Source organism: Tamandua tetradactyla, chromosome 4, assembly GCF_023851605.1.
Source record: "Tamandua tetradactyla isolate mTamTet1 chromosome 4, mTamTet1.pri, whole genome shotgun sequence".
Taxonomy (NCBI): Eukaryota; Metazoa; Chordata; class Mammalia; order Pilosa; family Myrmecophagidae; genus Tamandua; species Tamandua tetradactyla.
The window spans coordinates 21,208,727-21,226,498 of NC_135330.1; the positions used below are offsets into that span (position 1 = coordinate 21,208,727).

General features: G+C 39.6%; 1 protein-coding gene and 1 pseudogene across 1 annotated transcript in view; one reads left to right on the forward strand and one right to left on the reverse strand.

The window, feature by feature from the left end:
* MPZL1 (myelin protein zero like 1) overlaps positions 1-17,478 on the forward strand; it is a 90,339-nt gene extending 72,861 nt beyond the window's left edge. Inside the window, exon 6 of the mRNA XM_077156876.1 lies at positions 15,170-17,478. Within this exon, the coding sequence (XP_077012991.1) occupies positions 15,170-15,271 (102 nt within the window). The 3' untranslated portion in view covers positions 15,272-17,478. The remainder of the gene's footprint in view (positions 1-15,169) is intronic.
* Positions 4,372-4,851, reverse strand: LOC143678898 (sorting nexin-3 pseudogene; annotated as a pseudogene).
* Positions 17,479-17,772: the final 294 nt, after the last annotated feature.

Here is a 17,772-nt window from a genome sequence, read left to right on the forward strand (position 1 = left end):
AACAGAAGAAACAAAGAAAACCATGCAAGGGCATATCATAATCAAATGCTTAAGACCATTAATAAAGGGAAAAAAAAAATCTTAAAAGTACTCAGGTAAAGAAGACATGTAGAGGAACAAAGATAAGACTGATGGCAGACTACTTATCAGAGACTATACATATCAGAAGACAATAGAATTGGTACTCTTAGAGTGCTGAAGAAAAACATGGTCAACCTAGAATTCTATGCTAGCAGAAATATTTTTTGAACATGAAAACAAAAAAAATCTGAGACAATACTTCATTAGCAGATGTGGTCTATAAGAAATGTTAAAGGAAATTTTTAAAGCAGAAGGAAAGACACACCAGATAGAAATTAGGATCTATACAAAGGAATTAAGAGTGCCAGAAATAGTAAATAAGTTTGAAATTTTAAAATATTTTTTCTATTTTTTGAAAAATTAAAAAAAAAATAGTTAACTCTTTTTTCTTTCTTTCTTTCTTTTTTTTAAACAACAGAAATTTATTGTCTTGCAGTTGTGGAGAGCAGAAGTCTGAAATCCAGGTCAGGTATGGGCAGGGCCGTGCTCCTTCCAGAGGCTCTAAGGGAGGGTCCTTCCTTGTGTCTTCCAGCTTCTCATGTTTGCTGGCCAACCGTGGAGTTCCTTGGCCTGTAGACGTGTCATTCCAATGTCCGCCTCTGTTTCGACACGGCCTTCCCCCCTCTGTCTGTTTATCTGTCTCTCTTCTCCCATTCTTTTTTTTAACATTTTTTTTTGTTGTGAATATTCTTTTTTATTGTGAAATATAGCATATACACAAAAAGGTAATAAATTTCCAAGTACATTTTAACAGGTAGTCATAGAAGAGATTTTAAACTTTGGTGTGAGTTACAGTTCAACAATTTTTCGTTCTTTCTTCTAGATGCTCCAAGACACTGGAGACCAACAGAAATATCAATATAATGATTCAGCAGTCAGATTTATTTGTTAAATCCTATCCTCTCTGTAAAAATAATTGACTCTTTAAAGCAAAAAAGTCATAGTATTTTGCATGGTCATAACATGTGGCAGTAAAATGTATGACAGCAGCACAGACGAAAGAAGGAGGAAATGGAAGGATACTGTTGTCAAGTCCTTTTATGATCTGTGAACTTGTAATTTGAAGGTACATTGTGGTAAGTTAAAATATACTATGAACCTAGAGCAAACATACACACAAAAAATTGTTTAAAGGTATAGCTAATGAAGGGCCAGCCCTTCCATAACATCAACTAGTTCCATCCCCCTATTCCATATTATCAACAACCCTTCCAACATGAAAAATTTAGAATAGGCATAGCCCAAATACCCTTAAAGAGTGGGAGAAAGATCAAAGGTGATGGTGGAGTTATACAGAGGGGGTCAGGGTTAACAAATGAGTGTGAGTACTGGTATTTCCTTTAGCCTCTAATACCTTAGAGCAGCTAGATGTAAAAACCTGAAATTATGGAATTGTAACCCATACCAAACTCTGAAGTCTGCTCTACAACTGAATGTTACGAGGTACTTTGAAATTTATTGTTTTTATGTATATATGTTATTTAAAGAAAAGGAGAAATATTTCTGTTGGTTTACAGTGTCTTGGAACAGCTAGAAGAAAAAGAAAAATCGTGGAACTGTAACCCATACCAAACTTTAAAATCTGTTCTATAACTACTTAAAATGCACTTGAAAATTTATCGTTTCTTTGGATATATATTTCATAATTTAAAAAAAAGTTAAAAAAAAATAAAGGTATAGCTATTAAGCTAACTAAGGAACCATGAGAAAACAAAACAAAGCACATTGGTTAAACCAAAAGAGAGCAGGAAATGAGGAGACAGGGAGAAGAACAGAGTATAGATGGAACAAATAGAAAACAGATAGCAAAATGGTAGATTTAAGCCCACCTGTTTCAACGATCATTAAATATAAATGATATAAACATTCCAATTAAAAGGTATAGATGGGGTGATGCGACGGTGGCACAGTGGGCAGAATTCTCGCCTGCCATGCCGAAGACTTGGGTTTGATTCCTGGTGCCTGCCCACGTAAAAAAAGAAAAAAAAAAGGCATAGATGGTCAGAGTAGATAAAAAGCAAGACCTAATTATATGCTGTCTACCAAAAAAACAACTTTAAATAAAAGACTCAGGTTAAACATAAAATGCTGTTTTGCTAATATTAATCAAAAGAAAGCTGGAATGGTTATATTAATATCAAAGGAGGCTTCAGGACAAAAAATGTTACCAGGGACAAAGATGGACATTTTCATAATGATAAAGTGATCAATTAATCACAAAGGCATAATAGTCCTAAATGTACGTACTTCTAATGATAGAGCTTGAAAATATCTGATGCAAAAACTTATGAGAATTGAAAGGAGATATAATTATATTCATAATTATAGTTGGAGTTTTAACATTTTTCTCTCAGAAATTGATAATACAATTATACAGAAAATGAGGAAGGATAAAGAAGACTTGAACAACACTAGCAACCAACGTGACCTAATTGACACTGATAAAACCCTCCACCAATAGCAGAACTCTCATTCTTTTCAAGTGCACATGAAACATTAACCAATATAGACCATATTCTGGGCGGTAAAACAAATCTCAGGATTTTTTGAAGGATTAAAATTATACCAAAAAAAGAAAAAAATTATATAAGGTATGTTCTCTGGCCACAATGCAATTAAACAGAAATCAATTACAGAAAGATATATTTGGAAATTAAACAGCGTATATCTAAATAATCCATGGGTGTGGAAGGTTGAATTATGTATTTCCAGGAGAAAATGTTCTTACTCCATTCGTGTAGGTCTGAACCCATCACAGTAGGACCATTGAGAATGTTGTTTTTAGGTAAGGTGTAGCCCAACTGAATGGGGTTGGGCTTTAATCCTGTAACTGGAAGCTTTATGAAGAGAAAGCCACAAGGAGGAATAGAAGCTGGAGGTCAAGTCAACTCTGAAGAGCAAGGAGAGGACATAGCCACATGACAGGAAAAGCCAAAGAACCCCAAGGATTCTGGCTAGCCAGAAGATACCAACCGCTGGAGGAGGCAGACCTTCTAACCTTTGAAACATGAGGCGGTAATTTCCTGTTGTTAAGCCAACCCACTGTATGGTATTTATCTTAGCAGCCTGGAAACTAAGACAGTGGGTAAAGCAAGAATTCACAAGAAACAGGTTAGAAAATATTTGAATTAAATGGAAATAAAAACAGAACATAACAAAATTAGTGAGACACAGCTAAAACAGTACTTTGAAGGATTTGTAGCATTAACTGCTTAGATGAGAAAAAGAATAATGCTTTAAATGTCTGAGACTATAGAAAAAGAAGAGCAGATTACACTCAAGTAACCAAATGGTGGGAAATATTAAAGACAAAAGCTATTGAGAAATCAGTTGCCATTTTAATTGTTGCTGCCTTCAAGATAATCCGTCCATTCTTTCTGACTGCTTTTTAGATCTTTTCTATGCCTTTGGTGTTCGGCAATTTGTCTCTGATACATTTACTTATGTATTACTTTTTATTGTTTCTGGTTCTTATTTCATTGGGCTTCCTGAATCTGAAGGATGGTGTCTTTAATAAATTCTAGAAATTTCTCAGTTATAAACTCTTTGATTATTGTCTTTCTCGTTTTTCTCTGTTATCTTCTTTTGGCACTCTGTTTAGATGTCCATTAGACGTTCTCACTCTGTCCTCTATCTCTTGACCTCTCACATTATCTGTTTTATTGCATTTATGCTGCTTTTTCTTTCCTCTGCATATCAGAAATGCATTTTTATTTGAAAACAACTTAGATTTTTAGCCAAATGATTTTAATATATAAATTTAATTTTATTTTTATACAGAATATAAAGATTTCCTTCATTAATCTTCCATATGAAGGGTTTTACAAGCCTGAAGGAAGATACTTTCTTTAAACAAGTGTGTAGTTTATATGTGCAGGACTGGAAACCAGTGTTGTAGTGCTCCTACACATAATTCAGGACAAACCACATTACATATGAAAAGAGGAGAAGAGAAATATTCTAGTTTATCAGATTTAAGAAGCAAACATGACATAAAAATTGTGCAAATAAGACCAAATCAAAAACTTTAGTTAGGGTGCTTCAGATTATATTGGAGTAACAGGTGTATGTGGCTATAAAGTGGTATGCACCATATTAAAATCACAAGGAAGAGCTACTGATAGAAAGGCTGGAATGAGGGATTTTGCTAAAGCAAATTAACTTCTGCCAAAACTGAACAGACTGAGCGTCATGAATGTTAGTAAACCAAAGGCATGTCATATCCGTTTGGGTGCGGCACACCTTAAGTTAGTTTGAATGTCTGCACTGGTGCACATGAATCATTGAAAGTCATGGAAAGTTTTTTTGTCCCCTTTTCATCAAGTTTCGGGCATGCCTCATGTTGGTTGGAGTATAGTTTTATCTATTATTTCATCCTGTGAAGACAGCGTTCATTCTGTGCCAGAGGATGACCAGTGGCCTTGTTTATAAACTGTTCCAGTCCTTGTTTCCTTTCCTCAATGAAATTGTCACCAAATATCCCATCATCTCTAAGAGGAAGTTGATGCAAAAATGCCTTCCCAGGGAGTGGGGGAACTACAACCTTGCTCTTTCTTTTTCATTCACTCCGCAGCTATTCAGAGTCTGTCTTCTTCTAATGGTAGATCCTTCAGCTTGAAAATAGGAAGATTTGTCTTGACCCTGGCCGACCCCCACCGTCTGCAGGTTGCTCACATGGATCTTGAGGAAGTTGCTGGGTGGCCCATAGGCATCATTCAGGTTCTGTGGCTTGGTGGTCAGCTGCTGAGTGTCCACCATGGCCTCTGCCATTTTGCTGTTGTAGCAGCTGCCACTGCTGCAGGCTTCCTGGCCTCCCTCCACTGCTCTGCATTCCACCTCCGCTGCCCACCCTGGGGACACCAGGCTTATGCACAGCAGTCTGAGGAAAATGAGCATGTAGGGCAACTGTTCACCCTGTGTATGAAGCTCCCCCCGTACCCCTTGGGCTTCTGCCTTTTTTGCCCAGGAGAGAAACAGCTGACTCGCTCCACTGGCCGTGGCCCAGTGAGGCCCTGTTGAGGCCAGGGAAAGGGCTCTTTGCAGCTTTCTCTATAATCTCTTTCTCTCTGCCTTTCAGTTCACTAATTCTTACTTTATCTGTGTCTAGTCTACTATTCAGCCCGTTATAAAGTCTTCTATTTTAATTTCATATTATACCTTTCTTTGCTAGAAATTCTATTTGATTCTTTTTCAAATTTGTGTGATTAATTTTGATAGTTGCTTGTTCTGTCATTATTTTTTAATATTTATTTACTTAAATATATTAGATATATTTAGTCCATATTCCAAAACTCATACCAGTGTCTGTCAACTTCACTGGTCTGATTTTGCAGCTGTGGTTTCTATGATTCTTGCCAATGGTGATTGAGTTTCTCCTTTTTTGCATGTGGTTTGAGGACTCTGTGCTCATGTTTCTTGGCACTTGTGCAAATTCTTTGAGGGCCTCATTTAAAATGTAAGATGATTTGTATTTTTTCTGCCAAGTGCCTAAGATTACTACAAACCAAGGCCTGGGGTCTTTTGGGTCCCAGTTAGTTCACATTTCACCTCCAAATTGACATGAACATAAGGCTGTGGCTCTGGATTCACCTAGGAGAAAATTTTCTCTCTCTTTTTTTTTAACTCTACGCAGAGCCAAGACTAGACCATGACATTCTGCCTTTACTGTGGGCCAGGATCTTTTTCTGTTTTACCATAGAAAACTGCCATAGACAACATTGGGAGTTTTGGGAAGTTCCCAGCTTTATGCAGAACTCTCAAACCTTAATTACCACTCTGCTCTGGCCTGGCCTACTATTGGTATAGCTCATTAAAATCTAGGTTTAATTTGTTTTTTCATATCATGGCTGTTTTAGTTTGCTAGCTGCTGGAATGCAATATAACAGAAATGGAATGGCTTTTGAAAGGGGGAATTTAATAAGTCTCAAGTTTACAGTTCTAAGACCGAGAAAAATGTCCCAAATAAAACAAGTCTATAGAAATGTCCAATCTAAGGCATCCAGGGAAAGTTGCCTTGGTTCAAGAAGGCCGATGAAGTTCAAGGTTTCTCTCTCAAGTGAGAAGGCACATGGTGAACACAGTCAGGGTTTCTCTCTCAGCTGGAAGGGCACGTGGTGAACATGTCATCATCTGCTAGCTTTCTCTCTGGCTCCCTGGGAGGCATTTTCCTTCTTCATCTCTAAAAGTCACTAGCTGGTAGACTCTCTGCTTTGTGGTGCTGCGACATTCTCTCTCTTTCTCCAAAATATTTCCTCTTTTATAGGATACCAATAAACTAATCAAGACTCACCCGAATGGGTGGAGACACATCTCCACCTAATCCAGCTTAACAGCCACTCTTGATTGAGTCACATCTGCAGGGAGATGAATATTAGAAGAAATGGCTGCCTTTACAAAATGGGATTGGGGTTAAAACATGACTTTTCTAGGATACATACATCCTTTCAAACCAGCACAGTGGCATACATAGAAAGTGACAACATATGCATTTTAAAGGTTTCTCCATTCATCTTATCTGCGGTAAGGCTGGAAACAAAACTCATAGAGAGGAGGAGAGAAGCTATGAATTTCCCCTCAGGCTATAGCCTTGTCTTTTTGTATCTCCTTTACTATATCAGCTTCAGATTCCCAGGTCTTCCTGTTTTCTTAAAGTAATACACAAAAAATGGCTTAAAATAGTAAAGATTACTATTGGATAAAAAATAGTGGCCCCTTTGCTCCAAACCTTTGCACCTTGAGACCCAGTCTCCTAAGACAACCACTTTTACTTCTTTTAGCGGTTTCTTCTGGTATTTAACTTTATATTTCTAAATGACTTTTATATTGCTATTTCTAGATTTTTCAGTCTTAGATATTATCTCTTGACTCCCTAGGCGGGAAGGGGCTTTAGTTATCTCCACCCTATCCCTGCCTTTTCTCCCAGCACACACGCTTACACACACGCTTACACACACACTTAAATATCTGCCTCTTCCCAGTTTGAGTGTCTCACCATATTTAGGTAAATCACTTTTCAGTGTTACAGCCCGGGTGACTATTTTTTCCATCACTGTACCACATATATTTACTTTCTCGAACAATTTTTGTTTTTTCATGGAGTTAATATTTGCCTTGTTTTTATTTGCTAAGTTTTCTAAGCACACGTTTTTATTCCTTCTTAAAACTCGCCAACAAGAGTAGAAGGGAGAATGGTAAGGGTTTTTCAGAAAACCCAACTTGGGACACCATACCTCCCAATCTTCCTTTCAAACAGACTCTGAGAAGCCAGTGTTCAAGACATTTATATGGGAGCTCTCATGGGATCAGCACTGTGGAAGGAAGTGCAAGGATGCAAGATCGGGCAGAAGCTGAGCTGTGACACAGTTCCCATAAAAGCCCAGGACAACCCTCTAGGGAGCTCTGAGGGGAAAAAGCAACAACTGTCCAATCAAATTAAACCTTTCTGAGCACATTTACGCACCTCACATATTCTTCTGCTGGTTTCACTTTATTCTTAGAGATACGCCTGCTAGAATCTTCTGGCTTGGTTGTGTGTAGACTGCTATGTCGTTGCCCTCCTGGACCTTCCTTCACTGGGAATTTCCTTTCTCCCCTTCTGGGTCCCAGGTCTTCATCTTCTTAGTTTATCCCCATGTGATCACAGAACATAACCTCCATAACCTCTGGAGAAAGGAGATCAAATTTTGAGACATTGTGTGGCAGGCAGAACAATGGTCCCCCAGAGATGTCCACATTCTAAATCCTTCGGACCTGTGGGTATTTACCTTATATGGTGAAAGGGACTTTGCAGATGTGTTTAAGTTAAGGATCTTGAGATGGGGAGAGTTTCCTGCATTATCCAGGTGGGCCTAATGTAATCACAAGAGGGAGACAACAGGGTCAGAGTCAGAGAGATTGGAGGATGCTGTGCTGCTGGCATTGAAGATGGAAGTGGGGTTATGAGCCAAAGAATGCAGGCAGCCGGCTTCTAGAAGCTGGAAGAGGGGAGGAAATATTTCTCCCCTCAATCCCTCAACCCTTCACAAATGAGAACACAGCCCAGCTAATACCTGATTTTAGCCCAGTAAACCAATCTCAGACTTCTGGCCTCCAGAATTGTAAGATAATAAATTTGTGTTTCTAGCATAGCTAAAATTGTGTTTGCCCTCCTCCCTCATGCTTGATTGATGATCTGGTTGGGTAGGATTCCCAGTTGGAAATCTGTTTTCCTTTAGCATTTTTAGGCATTGCTGTTTTTTCTACCTTCTGATGGTATACTAATAGTATAGGTGGACACCATTCGGATTCCTCCTCTTTCATGTGAGACCAGTTTTGTCCCCCGCTCTTAGAATCTTTTTTTTTTATCCTTAGTGTTAGTGAAATTATTTGGGTCTTTTTTACTCATTGTACTGGCATTTCAGTGTGCCCTTTCAGTGTGAAAACTGTGTCCTTCAGTTTTAGGATACTTTTTTCTGTTATTCTTTGGAAATTTTCCCATTTGATTCTCCAGTTTTTCTTTTGGAAATTCCTACTAGGAATTAGACCACTCCTAGATTAACCCTCTAGTTTTCTTATTTTTCTGTTTTGCAGTTCTGCTTTCTAGAAAATTCCTGCAAATTCGTCTTCTAATTCTTATTGAATATTTAATTTCTATTCCTTTCTAAAAAATTTTTTCAAAAGCTTCCTCTTATTCTCTGACTATAATATCCTGTACTACATTTCCTTCTCTCATCTTTGAGAATATAATTGTTTTTCTGATTTCTCTTTTCATCTATTACTTGCTTTTGCTCTGTTTCTTTCAAATTCCTTTTTTCTGTTAGAATTTCTGACCTTGATTTTAGGAGCAAGAGGGCTCTCGGTTGAGTGTCTAGAGTTCTGCCTACCCGGTTTTCAGTGCAGATGCCTCACCCTGCTGGGCCTGCTGTCCCTGCGTCACAGGCACTGGCTCGTTTCTCTTGTGAGTAAACCCAGTCTTCCGCAGTTGTTGTGAACAGTGGCAGTTTCTAGAGGTTGATGAGAAGAAATTCAAACACTGTGTCCATCTGTGTTTTCAGTGTTCAGCACTTGTGATCCCAGCATCAGATTGGCTCTTAGTGTAAAACTGGGCATGACTCCTGGCTGCGTCCGGGGTTATTTCCTTGGTGCCCCTTGCAGGTACCCTGCGGACCTCTTCTCCCTTGACGTGTTGCAAATCAGGGTTTCTCTCCGAGCAACATGTACCTGCAGCACCCTTTGTCTTACTCATTGTTTCTCATCAAGTCATAACTACTTGTACATTTTATTTTACATTTAAAATTGTTGTTAAGACTGTTTTGTGCCCTACTTGTTTCTGGAACTTAAAAATCCTTTGCTGGTTAACTTAGGTCTTTGAAGGGGATCGTGTGATTTCCTAGCAGATTTCTTATTTTTGCTTTGGGTTTGCTGTTAGTGGTCATGCCAACTTGCACCAGGGCGTCCTCTCCCAGGGTAAAAAAAATTAGCTTCACACACTCCACAGAGCTTTTAGCTCCATAGGGCACTCAAGGTGACACTAGTGGATGGTTTTGCTCACCACCCACTAAGGGCTACCGTGGTTTGTATCTGAGATGCTTCTCTTTCAGAAAACCAGAGGAGTGCATGGAAGTTATTCTCTCACCAGAATCCTTATCATATCCTCTACTTTAGTTTTTTTCAAACTGAGGCAGAAAAGTTTACTTCGCTCAATCTGTTCATCTTACTTAGGGAATTTATGTGATTAATACATACCTTTTCTATGGTGTTGAGCATGATAAGCATAGCATTTATTTTCCCAGTCGTTCCATTGTATATTTACTGTTCATCAGTGCTACAGATGTGCCGTATAGCCATTTATTTTAAACTTTTGTTTGTAGTAACATATACAACTCAAAATTTCCCATCTTACCCACTTTCAAGTGTAATTCAGTGGCATTAATTACATTCGCAAAAAATGTAGAGTTTCTTTTTATTCTCCCATATCCACATGTGAAGGTCTTAGCAAAGGCAGTTTCATTTCCAAGTTGATCTTGGTTCAGAGGCTCCTTCTGAAGTCCGTTGGCCCTCAAGGTCAAGATCCTGCAGCAGAGGCCCAGGGTAACTTCATCCCCCAAATCTGTGTTCTAGTTGAGCTGGATCCGTCAGCTGATTCCTAATTTCAACCCACATCTCAGAATCTTTTTGGAGCCATTATTTAATCCATCTTTTCATTCAGTACCAGTAGCCTATCAAGTTCTGTTCTGAATAGTTAACAAAATCCCTGATTTTATGACCTTATTGCATTCTCAGAGTGCAAGCAGTATGATAACATTAGATAGCGATGAGTCATTGGAAGAAAACCAAATCTACAAGCCAGAAATCCTCTTACTCTTTAAGATTTTTCTAGTTGCTTTCAACAGATTGTTATATTCCTTTGCCACGAAAGACCTTATGGGTATTTTAGAATTTACTTACTGATTCGGCTACAATTCTGGGCTCTTTTCCTTCCTTGCTTTCTCTGTTCCCTTTCTTTCCCACTCATATAGTGTATCAGTTATCTATTGCTTTGTAACAAATCACCCCATGATGTAATGGCTTAAAACAACTGCCATTTACTTGGCTCCTGATTCCGTGCTTGGCTAGGTGGATTGCTGGACTGGTGGCTGCACAGTCTAAAGTGACCTCACTCACAGCCTGTCAATTGGCAGGCTGTCGGCCAGAGAGACAGTGGACAGTTGGACAGGTGTTTCTCACTAGCCAGTAGGCTAGCTTGGAATTCTTCACGTGGTGGTGATGGCTGTGTGGATGGTGGGCTATGAGGCCTCTTAAGGTCTGGGCTTGGAACTTGCCCGGGGTCACTTGTACCACATTCTCTCTCTCACTCTCTCTCTCTTTTTCTTAATGATCCTAAAGAAGACACATTGTTTTCATTGACAATTCAGTCTCTATACACATACAGATTAGCACACATCATAAGTGAAATCAACAATTATATTAACAATGCAAACTCATGAGTATTTACAGAAAGCTGCTGTTTGAGGTTTGGTGTATTTTGTGCCAGGTACTTTAGTGATTGTGACAAATAATGGAACTTGAGCACTACTTCAAATCCATGAGAATTAGCTTTCAAAAAAAAGCATTTTTGTCAGGTCACTGACCATGTCAAACCCAGAAAAATCCATACCTAAAGGACAAAAATGACCACTGTTACAGAAAATTTGTTGAGCAAAACATTAGGTTACCATGTTAGTTTTAAAATGTTAGCAATTGGATTTAAGATCCAGAAAGTAAAGCACATTGGGAATTTTAAGAAAAGATACCCCACGTTGTTTCACAATTACCATTACTAACGAAAAGAATGATTCTGGGCTGCCATATCTTCCCTGCTAGTGTAAACCATTGTTTCATGGTTTCATAGAAGAGACAGGCTAGTATTCACATAAAAGGGCTTTAAAATACTACTCGTAACATTCAAAAATAAAATAAAATTTACATGATCTCCATCAAATTACTAAGAAATTTTATCAAACGTGGACCAGACAGAGAAGCCAGATCACCACTTAACTTTCCTGCTTGTCTAAGAACGCAGGGAATGTGTCACTTACCAGGGCAGGAGACGTGAGGTCGGGTCCAGTGCTGCCCTAACTTGCAGTATGTGGTCGGACAAGCCCTTCGCTTCCCTGGGGTGCTGCTTACTCAGCTGTAGAATTGAGTGGGGCATAGGCTGGGTGGCTTTTAAGAGACCTTTCAGCTGAAACAGTCTAAGTCAGCCTCAGACCCCATGATGAGCAGACACTTAGGGTGGTAAAATAAATGGATTAAGAAACAGATGGTATTTTCTATCTTTTGTACCGTCATTCAGTTCTAGGAAATCTTTGCCTGAAACTTTAATCTAATGGCTGGTACTGTTAAAAGGCAGGCAAATGAAGCATTTGGTAATGACATTTTAAATTAAAATGTAAAAAGGTCATGCCAAATTTGGGCAGAAAAGCCATGCACTACCACATTACTATAAGCAGTCAGGATTTCTTGCCTCTGAATTTTAAGAACCAACAGTCTGGCTGGGAAAATGCCAAGGGAGTTACACAGTTCAAGCCATTTGATAGAAATTTACTGAAACTCCTGCCATTAAGGCAACTTGAATGAAACCAGTTCTGATAGAAAGAAGTCAAGAAAGTTAAGTCTAGGGTGGCATTTGTCTTTTTCTTTACCGAACAGAAAATCGATCACGAGGAGAGTAATGGCGTCTCAGTTTTTAATCTTCTAAAAAGAATACAAATACCATTTCTTAAATTCAGTATACTGGCCTCATTTTCAAAATGCATTACTTTATTTCCTCAAAAGGCAGCCATACATGAGAAACCTTGAGAACGTGACAGTCACTTTATTTCGTTAGTAAGCCCCAAGTCTTCTTGAAGCATTGCTGAAGTCTACAGCTGAAGCACGAGTCCTGGGATAGCCAAAATTAAAACTTTCTTCACAGCCTCAAGTTCCTCTGATGTTTGGATTATTGAACACAAACTCACGGATAATAGTTCCTCTGATGTTTGGATTATTGAACACAAACTCACGGATAATAGTTCCTCTGATGTTTGGATTATTGAACACAAACTCACAGATAATTTGTTTTCTACATAGTCCACTTCTGCTTCTAACAGTGTTGGCTGTGCTTTCTTTTAGTTGAGCACTCTTGCTCTATCTTGAACAACTTCATCAGCATCTCCTTTTGTCTTCATGTAATCTGAAGTATAAGAAAAGTCCATTACAACCCCTGGCTGGGGGCGGGCCACGGTGGCTCTGCAGGCAGGAATGCTTGCCTGCCATGCCAGAGGACCCGGGTTCGATTCCTGGTGCCTGCCCATGTGAAAAAAAAACAAAACAGAACAACCCCTGGTTGGGCACTGGCCTTCACACCCAGATGTTTAGGCTTATCTTTAAGCTGTTTTATCTTGTTTACTGCTGAAGGTGTCAGGATTTATCTTGTTTACTGCTGAAGGGTGGCTGGCTGGGCTGCAGCTTCCTCTGGCCTGGATTAACAAATCTGCCATTTTGTGTCACATTCTTTTGCTTGAAGCAAGTCACAGGTCTAGCGCAGATTCAAGGGCTAGAAAAAGAGTCTTCTTGATGGGAGGATCTGAGACATTATATTGCAAAAGTGCAGAGGTGCAGGGAGGGAAAAAATTGCAGCCACTTTGACAATCTGTCACACGTCGTAAACTCCCTCCTCTATAAAAATATACCCTGAATCTCAGGAGTTTTTAGAAATTATGATAATAGAGTCTTATTATCTAGGAAATGACATAATTTATTTTTAGGAGGGCTACGCTATTCTTGCACGTGACTGAATTACCAGGAATCAATTAATTTAATAGAAAAGACTTGGCTTTCCAATCTATTCCTAGTTGTAGAATGCAGCATTTTAAAAAACACAACTTTTTGTTTTCCTTTTGGATTAGCATTTAACTTGAAGCTTTCTGAGCTGCAGAGGGTCTGGGCTGATTCAGTATTAACAGTGTGATCCGTCCATTTTACCCATGACAGGCATTTGAGTGTGTCATCTACAGATGGGTTCAAGGCAAACACATGGAATTTGACTATTTGGTTTTAGTGTATTTTAGAGTGTATTTGTGTAACAAGATGTTTGATTGTAATGACTAATGTGTATTGAGTGCTAACAGTGTACACTGCTTAAATTATTTATAGGTATCATCTCATTTCATTCTCACAGCAGCCCTAAGAGGTGCAGATACTACTATTTAGTGGCATTTTAGAGATGAAGAAACCGATGCTTAGAGGTTTATAAAATATACCCAAAGCTGCAGAACCAGTGCTTTCCCCCACCATGCTCAGAGACAACTAACTATCTCATGAATTCAGAGTATGCACATCTGCCAAAGTTCAAAAGGGTCTGTCTCTCGAGGCTTATTTTTTGACTCCATTTCCCTGTTTGAAGGCCTCTGCCATTGGTGTTGGACTCCCTGAATTCCACAGTTCGCAGTTGCATACTAAAAGGCTATAGGTTGTCAGGGGTTCCTGTAAGGGAGTTTATTTTAAACCACTTGGTTTTCAACGTAGAGTTTGACTTCAAAGTTGAAAGTTTAAGTTTTATATTAGATTTCTCAAGGAGAGTTTCCCTGGGTTGGGAGAAAAGTTTGTTTGGGGCTACATTAAATTTTTCTTTTGAATACCTGGGCTATTTTTTTATGTATATAATTATAGAACCTCTGGGCTGGAAGGAACTTTAAGGCTTGGTCATCAAGTGCAACCTCTGCTTGATGTTTGAACCCTTAGCCTCAGCTCAAACCCTCTCCCCAGGTGTCAGGGAATTAGCACTACCCAGGCAGCCTGATCTTTCTTTGCTTGCAGGATTGGATTCTTACAGCTCTCTGGGATGTTTAACTTCTTCCTTACTGCCCAGGCTTTTACTTAGTCTATCTAGGGCTTTTACTTGTATCCTTAGCTATAGATTGTGGCTTTATGTTTTTTTCCTTTTTAATTTTATTTGAAAACAGGAAAACATTACCTGATTTTAGAAATCAAAGACGCAGTATTTTTACTGGTTATGATAGAATCCATGTAACAAAATTGTGCTAGACAAGCAGCTGTGTTGAAAAATATTTGAAGTGTTTTTAGGTACCTGTTTGTTTAAAATGACCAGTTCAAACCGACTATGTCTTCGAGTGGCACCAATCTGTCGGTTTCTTACGTGGATCCATTTGAAGCTAATGATTTCAGTGAGTCTCGGGTTGGGAGAAGGACCAATCCTTAAGACTTTGATCCTGACTGTAAGAATTGGGAAGTTCTGTGATAGACATCAAGATAAGGGATATCAAGATAAGGGATATTCCCGAGAAGGCTTTTGTTTTTGTTGGTTTTGGGGAATTTCAAACATATACAAAAGTGAAAAGGTAACGGACCCCCCTGTGCCAACTTTAACAGTTATCAACATATGCCCAAAATCTTGTTTGAAAGTGAATCCTGGACACATCTTTTCTAAGAAGTCTTTCTGAAGACATTCAAATGAGGGAACGCCTCACCCAGAACCCCTCGTGTTTTCACTTTTCTTATGGCTCCAGCACCTGTTCCCAAAAGGGCCCTGCAGTTGCTCCAAACCGCTAATCCCACTTCTCTTCTCCAGGGCCCAGTCATTTATGCGCAGCTAGACCACTCTGGCGGGCGCCACAGCGGCAAGATTAACAAGTCAGAGTCTGTAGTCTACGCGGACATCCGGAAAAATTGAGAGAAGACCTACAACCCATCCTGAGCTCCAAGCAGCTCCAAACTGGACTCGTGTGAAGAAAGTGTACCCCCTGACCACACGTGGCCTTCGAACCCCGGGCAAGGACAAGCACATGTGCATTTGTAGAGGGAGAGAAATGTGTATAAAGGATGTGTATAAATATTCTATTTAATCTTCCTGTTGTGAGGAGCCAGTGTTGCATGATGAAAAGGTGCTATGAGTCTCCGTATATATAAATTGTCTTGCTGATTTTGTACTTTCTTCCAGGGTTATTTAGGATGAGACATTTCAGAAACATTCCTATCACCATCATCAAAACATGGTTTGCCTTAAGGGAGTCTGTACCAGACCTTTTAGTATTCCAGTAGACATGGCCTTTTTATCTGAGGGCTTAACCAGTCTTAGCATTTATTGTAGTTGGAGAATGGAGATACCAAGACAGAAGCATATCCAGGTGACCTGTACCAGCATCAGCACCATTCACTTGGGTGTCACTTTTAGAAAACATCCATTAGCTGTGCCACTTTCCGAGATGGTTTGAGACGTTTATGTTACTGTTTTTCTCTTTAAAACATGGGGCAGTTTTTTAGCTTTATGTGTTATTCGGACTGACTTTGTTAAATACTTTAGGTATATCATATAAATTTGTGGATTCTTATTACCAAGATTGGCGGAGGTTAAACACCTGAGGTCAAGCGCTTCAAAGGACTTTCCATCGATACCATGGATGTAATTAAAGTGGAAAATCCAGGCTTTGGTTAAAGAGTTTTGTGCCATTTGGAGAGTAAAAGTTGTCAGTCAGTTATTCTTTTTGCTGAAGTTCTCTTCCTTGTTTGAAATAAGAGTTCTCCATACAGCTGATTTCCTTCTAAGAAAACAGAAATAGGATCATAAGGTTGCCAGTCTCCAATATCACAAGCTTTCTCCCTAGAGAGTCTTCTTTAAGACCTTTGAGGTTAAAAAGGGTCAAGATTGCTTAAATCAGCGATTGGGGCTGGTGCTGCTGCTTTGGGAATTTCTTCTTTGTCCCTGTCTGCCTCACCCCACCCCACAGTTTTTTTCCCCAAATAATGTATAATAAGGAGATGAGGGAAAATCTAGACAATTTGAGTATCCTTCCCAGTTACTCAGTTTTTCCCATTGACCCATGAGTTTTTATTTTTAACTGGGAAGAGTGTGTTAAAAATCATTACTTATCATTCCCCTACTCTCTGGGTTTTTATTGTGTGTGTGTGTGTTTTTTTTTCCTAAGAATCAAGATTTTTTTCCCCTCTAAAATCATTTTAAAACAGGTATAGGCAGGATGGTGATGAGACGGTCTGCAGAATATGTTTGGGTAAGTGAGGGTGAAACTCACCCAGGCATGTTAGTTTTCCCACCCATGTAGCTTCATGTCCACAGTGAACTGCCACCTTCTCCATCCCTCCTTCCATTTTCTTTTTTGGGGATATTTGAAGTCTGGGTTCTAAGAGACTTCCTAGAAGGAATAAAGCAGAATTTAGATTTAGAGGTGAAAAATGTGGAAAGCGATAGAATAGAGAAAAGGCAGGTGAGCTTCAAAACTGCATCCCATACACAAGAGATCTTTTTATTATCTGGAAGACTATTTGTTGTTTTTCCTAAGGGTCTAACTTACATTCCTTTTATGTGTCATTAGGCAGGGAGTGGGATTTGCGCACACGGGCATGTCTTCATCTGCAGCTGGGGCGCGTCTGGCCTGTGCTCTATGCAGACTGGAAGGAAAGTGGCCTTTGGCTCTGCTGCCTCTCTTGCTTTTCGTGTTCACAGGCCAGGTTGAAAAAAGTGACCCAGAGCGCTTGCCCTGACACATTTCTGCAAAATGACAGAGCTTGCCTTGTATCCTAAAACTTTTTTGTACCCATTTTGCAAAATGTAGGAGGCTTTAGAGGATTTGTTCTGTGTGTTTTGGAGGCATGGGTGGTGGCACTGGGTTTATCACCATTCTTGAAACTGTGATGCCAAGAAAACCATTCTCTTGTTGGACATCTGACCACTGTGAGAATTGTACAGCTCACAAAGACCTTTTTAAAGGTGGAAAGTTCGTGAATTGTCAAGCCACCCACTGTGTATGTATGTATGTGTGTGTGTCTAAAGTTTCCTTAGTCATTTTTTTACGGAGAAAAGGATCATCCTCCTTTTTCCCCCTTTCTCAACAGGTGCTGTGAATAAACTGTACCTTCATTGTACCTCTCAATGATTTCTTCTGCCGGGGTCAGGATCCTTTGCTTGTGAAGCTGCCATGCAGAGCCCCAGCCCAGCACCCCTTCTCTCTCATGGTACCTGGGGGCCTTCTCTCCCCTCACTGGCCCTGTGCAGCCTCCTGAGCCTCCTTCCCCCAAATTCCCCTCCCAATCACACCCCTCAGGCTCTCGCAACGCTTTTGCATTATGGTTTGGCAAAGAATCTACTCATCGACCCCCCCCCCCCCCCCCCCCCGCAAAAGCAGTCAGCTACCAGAATCTTTTTCTGGTGCAGGCTTG